At 42.5% G+C, this 12,182-nt stretch overlaps 1 protein-coding gene across 1 annotated transcript in view; it reads right to left on the reverse strand.

The window, feature by feature from the left end:
• The window catches only part of LOC139333151 (guanine nucleotide-binding protein G(q) subunit alpha), a 17,431-nt gene continuing 5,249 nt past the window's right edge, over window positions 1-12,182 (reverse strand). Inside the window, exons 2-7 of the mRNA XM_070965434.1 lie at window positions 6,409-6,593; window positions 4,451-4,605; window positions 4,146-4,274; window positions 3,234-3,363; window positions 2,263-2,416; window positions 1-1,417 (exon numbers count right to left, since the gene is read on the reverse strand). Of these exons, the coding sequence (XP_070821535.1) occupies window positions 1,227-1,417; window positions 2,263-2,416; window positions 3,234-3,363; window positions 4,146-4,274; window positions 4,451-4,605; window positions 6,409-6,593 (944 nt within the window). The 3' untranslated portion in view covers window positions 1-1,226. The remainder of the gene's footprint in view (window positions 1,418-2,262; window positions 2,417-3,233; window positions 3,364-4,145; window positions 4,275-4,450; window positions 4,606-6,408; window positions 6,594-12,182) is intronic.

The following is a 12,182-nucleotide window of genomic DNA, read 5'->3' on the forward strand; positions in this document are numbered from 1 at the left end:
GGTACCATTGTTTAATACTTCAAAAACTGCAGAATCAGTCGGTGGGTCAATAAGTCAGTCTGCGCTCATTAGCCCTGCTTTTTTCCTGTCCTCAACACTTTTCATTTAAATAGTAAACAGCGCAAAGTGGAGCCTGGTGCTTGAGTTGTTTTGGCATTGGCAATAAATACACATATTACCATAATAAAAAGCATTATGTGGCACAGTCGAACATAATCTTTTAACAACATTGTCTCATAAATTATTACCTCCTCAGCTCCCTTCAGTCTGAGTAAAACAACCAGCACCGTCACGGTTTTCGTGACAGAGCAGAAGTCCGCGTGTGCCTCCTCAGCCGGTCGCCTCAAAGCTCAGAAAGCGCTTCAACACCAATTTCGCTCACACTTCTGAACTTCAACGGTCATGTCGATGCCGGAGAACTGACACGTGACTGTCACTCAGTGCATGACTTGGACGACGTCCCCTCAAAATGTTGGGGGCACGCTGACGCATGCTCTACCCATCAGATGATGCCAAAGTCAATGGGATGTAATAATTAGAATGACTGAAGTCAATGGATACCAAATCAGTGTGAAATAATTTAAAAACCACAGTCTGTGCCTATTTAGAGAGACGAGCCAATCAGTCCTCTGAAGGGAAAAGGTCTCTGTCAATGAGAGATCTGTTGGGCAAACACGTAAACGGCCAGGACGAAGCTTCAGAATGAACCGACAGGGAAGGAGGGAGGGTTAAAAAAAACAACAAAAAAAAAGGGAATGAAAACTTGTTTTTTTCTTCTTCTTGCTTATAAAAAAAGGCAGGAGGGCGGGAGCGCATTGTGTTCATTCCTGCTCAGCTGTATCAGACCGACGAGGCCCCGAACCTCGAGTGCACAAAGAAGGAGCTCCTCTCTTTCTGGCAAAAAAAAAACAAAACTTCACAATGCGCGAAGCCTAGAAATGAGGATCATTGCTGTACATACTCAACAGCAAATCCCTCCCCGACCCTTCGGAATATCTTGCCCGCCCCCCGCATTTCATGAACTCCTTAAATAGCGAGATAACATTTACTCTGCTCACCTCTCGGGGACCAAGAGATCAACAAATGGCAAATAAATTAGTATTATGCAACCACTAGATTTTTTTTCTCTGATTTTCTTTTCGTGTGTGTGTATACGATGCATCTTTTCACAGATTGCGTCAGTCAGTGTGTGTCGACGGCCTCCTGCTGGGCGGCCCCGCTCCGCTCTACACCAGGTTGTACTCCTTGAGGTTGAGCTGCAGGATGGTGTCTTTGACGGCGGCGAAGACGAAACGGATGTTCTCTGTGTCAGTGGCGCAGGTGAAGTGAGAGTAGATGATCTTATCGCTGTCTGGATTCAGGTCCACAAACATCTTGAGGATAAACTCTCGGCCTGCTTGGGCATCCCTCTGGGGACCTGGAGAGGAAGATAAAAGGGGAACCAGTAAGTTCTCATCGCTTTACTTTCTCATGCAGGATTGTGTATTTTTGGGATGCAGAATTCTGAAATACAGAATAACTGATCTGAACAAAAGTCTACCTTCTACTCAAGGTTAATAAATCACTGCTTTTTTGGTACTTTTATTTACTTTGGTGTGGGATTTAGGGGAATCTAGTGACAAAAATGTGATATAATACTCATAATTACATTTTCATCAGTGTATGATCATATGAAAATCAGAATTAGAGTTGGCCATGTTGCACAGCCGTCTTTCTACAGCAGCCCATAGTGGACAAACTAAACACTGGCTGTGGAGAGGGCCTTTCACTTTTTTTGTGCCCACTGAACGGAGGCGAGGGGTATTCAGTTGGTTGTAATCTGCAACCTCATCGCTAGATGCCTTTCAGTCCTACACACTGGTCCTTAAATGCAACACAGTTTATGCATTACTCAAGAAAATGATCACAAATTCCTCTGACAATTTTAAACATCTTCATTTTTCAACATCGGGGATCACTGAAAGCCTTCCTGCTAGATGTTGATCAAACACTGTTTATGCATCAGGCAGAATATTGTATAATAGTATAACTGTTGGTGTTTAGGCATTTAGGTGTGATGACTGCCAGCATAATTAGATTAGAAGTAGATCTATTGCTTATTTATTATACAGTTTATCTATTATGGATCAGAATAAGACAATAACACCTTTAAAAAAGTATATCAGTATTGGTCCAATAATATTCTCATGGCTGAAGAAGAGCAGAGAAGAAGAGCTTTGTGCTCAGAGTGTTTTTTTAATTTGGGTTGCTGCTGTCACTCACCGTCATACTCTGGAAAGTAGTCAACCAGATGAGAGTACATGATCTTCTCCTCCAACAGGTCCTTCTTGTTGAGGAAGAGAATGACGGAGGAGTTTTGGAACCAGGGGTATGTGATTATTGTCCTAAACAGAGCTTTACTCTCCTCCATCCGGTTCTACAGACAGTGTGTGTGTGTGAGTGTGTGTGGAGAGAGGGGAGAGGTAACACGAGGGGGAGAGAGACATAAAGAGAGACAGAGAAAAAGAGTTAATCACTTAATTAAACTACAGTCTTTCATGCTCATTAAGTACAGATTTTAATAAACGTCTACCGCACCAGAGGGAGAGCAGTAAAGATGAGAGAAGGGCGGCCACGTCGCCTTCAAGACTTTAATTTCTCCTCTTGCACTTAATTTCAATGTTTGACTGAACAAAACAACCACAGTGAAAGCAAACCTTAGCCACCACGCCGCCAGCACTGCAGAGTGCGAAACAGAATATCTCCTGTATATTAGAAAAACTAATCGAATGGCGTCAGAATACAAAGGACATGCAGCTGCTCCGTCTCCTCTTTCTGCAGTTCGCAGCAACAAAGGAAGGAAAACACACAAACGCACAAAGACAAGACGACACACACACATATGAACACGCACCTGCTCATTAATATACTTTAACAAACTGACACACATGCTATATTCTCTTAAGGAGACGTGGCCCGAGGCGGTATTCAAAACAGCTGGCTGATCATTTACAAATGCTTTCCAAGGGGAAAAAAAGGTGGAGCACGTCCAGGCAGGAGGAGATTTCCATTGTTTTAAATAAGGAATAGCTTCTCATCTTCAGAGCCAACTCATCTTCTGCATCACATGATATAATAAAGGCTTTCAATAGGCCAAAATGTTAAAAAAGGGTGAAACAAAACAGTCGTTTAGCTGGGTCTTTAAATTCACTTGCTGTTTAAAACAAATCGAATTGCGTGTGTTCATCAGTCACCTCGTTGTCCGATTCCACCAAAACTTGGTCGTACTCGCTGAGCGCGACCAGGAACATGATGGATGTGACGTTCTCAAAGCAGTGGATCCACTTCCTCCTCTCCGACCTCTGACCTCCAACATCCACCATCCTGTCAAGGCAGCAGCGGTGTCGAGGTGAGAGAAAACAGTCACTACAAGCGCTGAAAATGTTGGCCAGTCTGTCTCAATCACTTCTGGACTGAGGGATCGACACGTTTCGAGAGGTCAAAGATGAAACGTGATTTTTCTGTTGATCTTTGAGTGTGATGACTAGCAGAATATTAACATCGTGACTATGACTACTCCTGCTAGTCAGACTAAGCACAAGGGGAATTTGCTGTAAAATATACTGAAGAAACAAAAGTGAAACTGCATACTTGGGTTAGTAAAGTCTATATGCCAATATCTCAAAACTTTAATTGAGTACAGGTAAAAAAAAAGTTTGCCATTGTTAGATTTAGTGGACTTCAGAGACAGTGAAAGCATCATTAAAAGCATTCTTCGATTCATTCTCCTTTGGGTCAAGTCAGTATTTGTAGTTGATGATAACTGTTATTCTACTATTATAAGAATGGCTCTGAGGTCTAAACCAAAGTGTTTTCTTTGAACTAGCTGGCAAAATCAGTTTCATCTTTTAAATCCCTTCTAAAAACACACTTTTATAAACAGGCTTTTATGTGAATCCCTCCCCATGTGCTGCATTCAGGAGTCTGGAACCACTGAAGGCTCCTTGTATTTCCTGTGTTTCTCTTGTATTACCCTCTTCCTCCTCCTCCTTTTACTAACCTGCACAGCTGTACAGACAAAACAGCTGTGCAGCAGTTATAAGCTGTGAGTATTCACAGTGATGCTACTTAGCTTTTTCTGAAACTGAATATACGTCTTTACTCACCTGAATATGACACTCTGCAGGTCGAACGGGTATTCAATGATGCCCGTGGTGGGGACTCGAACCCTCAACACATCCTGCTGGGTGGGAAGGTAAGCTGGCTCAGCGATCCGGTCCAATGCGTTCAGGTAACTGCAGACACAGAGGGAGGAAATGAACCAGGACAGCGGGTTCGTACAGCACCTTCTGGAAAGTCTTGTATTTCACATATTTGGAAAAGTCCTCCCTGAGATGTCTTATAAGCCTGAGCTCATACTGTCAGAGTCTGATTTTGACATCTGCGATGTGTTGTCTTCCACTCTACTCACTATTTAGTGGAGTCTGAGAGTTGGTATTCCCTCCTTCGGTCATAGCACTCCTGGATGCCCGGGTCATTCCATAAGCTCTTGATTGCATCTACGTAAGGATTCTCGAACATGCTGACCTTCTCTACGTCCACCTCTCTTACAACGTTGGCGTTGCCCTAAAGGGAAGAAACAAAGAGAAAAACTTCCTTAACACATCTTTATTTAACAACAGGCAAAAAGTAATACTGAAGTCATTAAAACTTTCATGCTTTTCTGATCATCCAAAAACACAGTAACTGCAAAAGCTAATCAACGTACAGGTTGTGCAGTCCTAATTATCGCTGGCTTATTTTCTCCCACACTCACGTATTCTATATCCAGAAATTTCTTTACACCTCCAGGCTCAGCATGGACCTAATATCTGAAACTCAAATCCCGCTGGGCCTATTAAGGGGAAAGTTTTGCCGTCCCAGATTCCCATTAAAACTCTCCTGTGTCCCATGACGAAAGATCAACATGTGCCTGGATGTTAAACTGTCCTATTACCTTAAAACAGACAGATATTGTCTCACAACTATTTTCATTGTTGGGCTTGATTAGCCAACAAGGCTACAAAATGCCGAGACAGCCGGTGTGCACAAGATCGGCAGGTTTCATTTTCACTTCCTTTTTGATCTTCGTGAGCTTTGTCAAAGGTATAATAGTTCCCGTTTTAGCCGTATGCATATGAGAGCTCGGGGATGTTGTACACAACGTAAGACAAGTAATCAGTAGTTCTGTTTTTAGTTTTTCAGCGTGCACTTCGATTTCATTACACACACAGAGGGTGCCTTGGCCTGGAATCAAACCCGGGCCACTGTTGTGTTGGGAGCTTGCTAAGTGCCTTCAGGATGGGAGAAAACTTTTAATACAAAAGGATTACCGGGCACTTTTTTTTGCTCAGTATATTTGAGGGGTGTAGTTAGTTTTTACTGTGTTCAAAGTGGGTGAAACGAGAGTGAAAGCGGTGAGCTGAAACAGCACATTCAGTTTCATTCTTCACAAGCACGAGGGAAGCGAAAGCACACACGGGGAATGACGATCCACCACAAGAGCACAGATTCAAAAGGCTCCCGTGCCTGAGTGCTCGAGCCATTTTAAATCTCTCGGTTTATACTAAGTGTTACCTAATGCACACCTGGTAGACAGGTGTTTGAGATATGGGTGTGAATTCAACCCTTTCTTAAACAAAATCTCAAAGTTATGACTAAAAGCTGCCTCTAATCCGTCACATAAAGTCAGATACAAAGCAACAGAAATGCAGCCAACATGTGGTGGCATCTGTTATGTGGCATCCTGTTGCTTTATTTGGCCAACAGGCTTCAGAAATCTGCCTATAAAGTCTATTCAGAAATAAATGACGAAATACTTTCTTTAAGACAACATCTGACTCCTGGTGTAAATCATCATTGAATGCATCAGTCAAATGTTCTGCACTTTCCAGACCACTCAATGAGAAAACACTGAAGCAGGTACCAGCCCTTCAAGAATTCATTTAGTAACATATTTTACATATTTTTAACATATTCTCTGCAAGTTTCCTCCTCAAATGAAATAAATGGGAGCCAATGGCAACTGGTGTACCTGCTGACGCATGTTTACAGATACAGTTTTTATCCACACAGTATCCCATTTTTTCCATTTTTTCTTTTTTTAGAATCAGGTTTGTACATATGCACGGAAGCACGCAAGCAAACACAAATACACGCAGGCTGTGATGGAGGGCTGGAGTGTTTTCAGGACGCAGGAAATGTCAAAAAGGGACAGGAAACCATTATGGATGGCTGTTACAAATAAGATAGACAACAGTCTAAAAATACACAAGGACGCTGCGGCTGCTTTGTAGCGTCTTTCCCTCTTTTTCTCAAATTATGAGTCACCCTACACGACAGCTATAACTGAGGAATTTGAAATGGCTTGAGTGAAAAGATCCCATTTACCTTGTTGTGCTCATATTTGTAGGGGATCTTGAGCGTCTCCATGGCTCGGATCATCGCCTGCATGGCCGTGAAGATGTTCTGATAGACCAGTTTGGTGAAACCCCTTTTGTCCTCGTCTGAGTAACCGGTGCCGTGGATAATCCTCATCTGTTTGATGAATGTGCTCTTCCCACTTTCCCCAGTGCCTGAGAAATTAGACAGGGGAAGAGGACAAAAGAACAGAGTTTATTTATTTTGTATGTTTGTGCAGGGTTTCATTTAACTAGACAACACATTTAATCTCCTGTGTCAGCATCCTTAAATGGACATTTTGCAGATAAGAGTCCAATCAGAGACCTAGTTCCATGGTTGTACATTGGGGTGGACTTGCTAGTGGGAAATTCTAACACTCACCATTCGATTCTGACAGTTATGTGGATATGAAGTCCATTAAATAGGTTCACATAGGTTGAAGCTGCTGAGGAGATCACTCTCTCTCAGATTAGATGAAACTATTCTCGCCTTGTGGTGCTACCGGAGCTGAAAAAATTAAAAACCCTCGCACAACCACAATCCCAGTCTGATCAGCAGGATGACTAAGTGAATATAGGTGAATATGCTTTACATGCAGCATTGAGCAAATAAGAATTAAAGTTCCTTTTCTTTTGGGTGCACACTAGAAAATATTCACATGCTTAAATGTTAAAAAAAAAAAAAAAAAATTCCACATGCTGTCCATTGCAGCAGCACCTCACTTCACCCTCTGTCTGAAATGCTCCCTTTTAGTACCTGTCTCTTTAAGGCCTCCCTCCCAAAAAGCCCAGTCTGCTCTGATTGGTCAGCTCTCACAGGCCTGACCAGTCACCGCCCACCATGATTCCGCATCAGCTCTGTTTTTTTCAACTGCGGTTGGGCTGGGGGCGTGGCTGAGGGCGGTGACTGTACGGTCGTGACATCACAACCTTACCGAGTCCCAACTTTACATCCCGTCATCCAAAGCTTGTGCAGTGATGGATATTATAAAACAGGCAGCAGACTTCTCTCTCAAACAGCGTTAAATGATGAAATTGATGTGGAAATGAATCAGCGGATTCACTTTGACAGGCGGGCGTAAGTGTCCCTCGCACTCACGATGATCATTAATTACTGCTTCAAAAGCAAAGGGAAGTTTTAAAATCCCTCAGTGACACAGCGAACATAAACCACTCCTCGCTGTTATACCATTTTTAATTCACCACTGCTCTCTCTCGCTCTCTTGCCCGCTCCCTCTTGTGCATCAGGTGCCAAATATTACAAGTACGCAGCTCTTTCCATAAATGTGCTGTCATGTCTGAATGAAGCCGTAAGAAAACATTAACATGTCTGAATGACATCACTTTAACGGACAGATGAAGCCGGAAATGTTAAGTATTCCGTTTCTTTCTTGGGCACCAGAAAACCAAAACACTGATCCACAGGGCCTGGGTGATAATTCTCCGTGGGTTTCTCACTAAGAACAACCCTTTCACATTGCACAGTGACTCATTTGACCATTGTTAATACGGAAATATTGACTAATGCAGCAAAGTTAGGTGCACACAAAGCAAAGTAAACCCCGAAGACTTGACTGCATTTGGATGAAAACCATTCTACAAACATCTAAAGACGTAAATGTGCGTGAGGATTTTTCCTGAGGGGGAAGAAAAAAGCTGAATCATGGCTCCTTGTAACACAACATGCTATCTTGGAAAAACCATGCCCGCATGCATTTCAACACACAGACATACCGTACATGCACACGCAGATACAGTATGTGCTCACACACTCCTGCACTCCGCCAGTTACGCATTTAATATTATGTGCTGGCTACTTTCCTCTCAGCCTGTTTGCTTGGTCTGGTGACAGACCAAGAACAACATCTCTCTCCTCTCAGTGGTGACAGGGACTATTTGGGTGTGAAGAGCTGGGGGTGTAGTTTCTCTTTGGTTCATTGAGAATCTTGGCAGACCAACAGAACAGTCTAACTTTACCTCACCGCTAACTCTTGAATAACTCTGGCAGGAGGGAGTGGATGTGTGTGTTTGTGTGTGTGTGTGTTTGCACGGCAGCGGCCAAGAGACGTGTGCTGCATTCCAGTGTAACCTACAGACTCTGTTATAAAAGTCTGGATGTGTTACACTCCTTTGTACTGTATAATATAAACCCTATTTTAGCCAAATTAGCCTCTCGACTGTGAGCCCACAGCACAGACTAAGCACTTAACAAACCAAGCTACAGACTAAACTATGGCTGAAATACTATAACCTCTCTAGGGTTGTCGATTTAGAAGCCTGGAATGAGCAGGGAAGGCAGTAATGACAAAACTGGAGTTAGCACAATTATCCTTGAAGCCAGCAGCCTGGCTCTGTCCGAAGGCAGGAAAATTCACCGACCAGCACCTCTAAAGCTCACTAATTAACACTTCATACTGTATTTCTTGGCCAGTGTTCAGGCAACCAGTGGAGTACAATGCTAAGCTAACTGTCTCCTGGGTGTGCTCAAACACTCTAAAAATCCTATTTATGAATTCATTTTGGAAAGTGCATGAAGCAGTGAGGAAATGCAACCGTGCACACAGAAGCATACGTTCTCACGCAGCTTATTCCCACTGATGTACTTGTTTGGTTGAGGTGGCTCTGAAATGTGAAAGTATGGCTACACTTATTTTAGCCACTTATGATGCTAATTTGTTTTAACATAATAAGAAGCACTAAACCTAAGTGTATTACATCCCCCTGTCCATAGATCCCTCTAAAACAGACCAAGGGAAAGTTCATACATGCTCATGCTATTTGATTTTGAGTGGATTAGGTTTTCAATTACTTGTTAGTGCAACATGCTAATGCCACACAACTACTGTTGCATTGTCCTTTAGTGCACTTTGAAGTATTCACCTTGGAGCACCAAAGGGTGGGTGGGACTTGTCACCACCTGCTTTCCGCCCACACACTCCAGAAATCAACCATTACATTAACCTCAGTGACAAGTCGTAGCTGTTGCAGACCACAATAGTGTTGCACAAGAGTTAATGCCTTACAGGATCCACCCTAAAAATAGACATTCTATTTTTTAAACAGGCAAAGTGGAACAGTGAGTAATCTCAAAAAACTTAAATTAACTGTGCCAGTGGGCTTTGGATTTGTAAAGGAAAAAAGGATCCGAGTTGCTCTTGTGCGGCGCAGTTCTAATCCCTTCATGGCTGTTCAAACACAGAAAAGAACCTGATGTCCTCACACAAGAAGCAGAAGAATGTGAGTGATTCATAAGTTCATCCGTAGACAGAAACCTTTATGATTATAGCCGGCTTTAATTTAAGTATAACCTGAAAAATTGGTGCTGTGATGCTGCAGTTCTGTTACAAAAATGGAATTCAGTGAATTTCAAGACAGCTGAGTCTACTTTTAAAGGCTGAATGTGTAGAGCGAATGTTTCCTCTGGAGATCCACCCATTCAAGAAAATGTTCCTCACAAACTTAAATCATAAGCTAGGATCCTAAAAGGCTACAGAATTTTTATACAGACGAAAACAATCTCCCGAAAATAATTCAGGATTGCTTGACAACATCTGAGTCCTAATGGGTTTTCTTTATTATACCAACAACAGTCACTGAAAACGACAGAGACAGTGAGCATGAGGAGGTACGGGCGACCGCTGTCCATTACAGGCTGCTGAGTCACCTTTCAAACCAATGCAGGGACCTGGGATGAAGCTCATGTTTGAGGTTGGTGAATGGACGGATGTTACATCGGAGGTGAGTGTGTCTGATCCAGATCCACGTCCGGAGGCCGAGCCCCAGGACTCGAGAAAGCAGTCATACTCAAAACGAATCAACTTGACTGTGAGGTGCCAAATATTCAAAACCTACGCTGTCACAAACTTAAACTGGCTACACTAACAATTAGCACACATTACGTTAATCGAAAGGATGTGAATTTGGTAGCTTCCTCCACGGACAAGACAAGCCTTTAATGTTGCATATTCCTACAACCCCTAAATGCATCAGTGTCAGCTATACACAGAAACGCCTGCAGCTGACTCAAAGAAGGAGCCCGATTCTACGGTCTCTCAATGTTCAATGCCAACACATGGCTCTTCTTCATATGGTTTAAGTGTATTATTAAATGATTACTAGGCTTATAGTATAACATAAGCCTCAGTTTAGATTCACCCTTCCTCAACAAGCATTACTGGACTCTTACTAGCGTTTAACGCGCGACTGACACTGCTTGGCGCTGATTTGAAAGGAAGAACTATAGAATTATTGTACAGCTTTAAAGAACTGAAAGTAGACAGCTCTGTTTAAATAATTCACAATATACAAGTTCAGGTATGAATCTGTGGTGAAGCAGTGTTAGAGGTGCGGTGATTCACGCCTGTTCAACAGTCTCGATCGAATGATAAATCCCACGGAATGAAAATGATCTTCCATTGAGCAGTTGATACTCTTGAATGGCGTTCATAGAAATGATCCGAGGAGCCGGCTTTGTTTTTCGCTTTCGCAGAAAAACTCACTGCTGTGGGTGTCAAAATCGATTCAGTGTGAATGGCAGGCGGCCTTAAGGCAGCACCAGCCGATCTCTAGGCAAAACACAAGGCAGAGACACGAATTCAATAAAAAATACTGCAGCGTACCCGCAAAGCTTACCAGACAGCATTCTGATGTTCTCCACCAGCATTCACAGTGTGGATATCTACATGTGAGTTATTTTAGTTTGGGGCAGCTGAATGTCAGTGAGCACAAGCATAAGTGAGAAGAAGCTGCACGTCAAAGACATGCAAGACCTGCATTATACTGGAGACAATGCTGATCCTGTGTTTACTTGCATTATAGTATATACAGTAAAATGGTCAATAAAAATGGTTTTCGTTCTGTGCTTTCTATTGCTGTTAACTGTTAACTTTGTCGCATTCATACAAGAGTCATATGATTCTTCAGTGCTTCCTCTCACAATTACAAGCATGTGTTTGTTAAAAGCTTGTTAAACGTTTGCAGCGGACTTTGTTCAGTCGTAGCCTTGAAAAAGTTCCCACAGCTTTCATTCGTCCGATAAAAACAGCCGACAGGGATTGCAGAGATCAACACTTTCTGCAAATGCTATGCAAAAACTGAGTGCAAAGGAGCAGACGACACATGTTGTAAAGCTGCAATGATTTTAGAAGCAGTTCATCTGCGCAAACTTTCAACACAGCTCATTTTCGGCTATTTTCTGCGATTCCACGATCGAAGCTGCTCATAGCTACACCTTTTACCTTCAGTCATCCCACCTGCCTATGGTCTGCTCTGTGTGTGTGCACATGTGTAAAGGGGGACAGGCATCACAAACTAGGTCCAATGGCCTCTTGAGGGTTCAAGCTGGGCTGTGCCACTTTTGTAATTGAGCAATTCCAAATCAATTTGGCAGATGGAGACAAGTTTGATAATTATTCATGTTTAACCCTTTTGGCTGTCAGCTGATACTTGAAACCTCAATACATAGAGGTCACATGTATGCAATACATGTAGAAAAGCAACATGAAGTACCATGCAGCAATCATATACACTAAAAATTTAAGGCACCGATTAGTTTTTAATTCTTGATTAATGCAATGATTATTTACTCAATCATTTTGATGAGAAAATGTCAGAAAATTGTGACAAACTGGCATTAAAAATGTATATACTGGATCATGGGAATTGGGTTAGTTGATCATGGGAGTTAAAAGTAACTGTTCTGCAGCTGACTTTTGAGTCTCAAAAGTCAAAGTCAGAGCTTTCATAACATCCGTGCTCACAGCT

The sequence above is a fragment of the Chaetodon trifascialis genome, chromosome 6 (assembly GCF_039877785.1).
Source record: "Chaetodon trifascialis isolate fChaTrf1 chromosome 6, fChaTrf1.hap1, whole genome shotgun sequence".
Taxonomy (NCBI): domain Eukaryota; kingdom Metazoa; phylum Chordata; class Actinopteri; order Chaetodontiformes; family Chaetodontidae; genus Chaetodon; species Chaetodon trifascialis.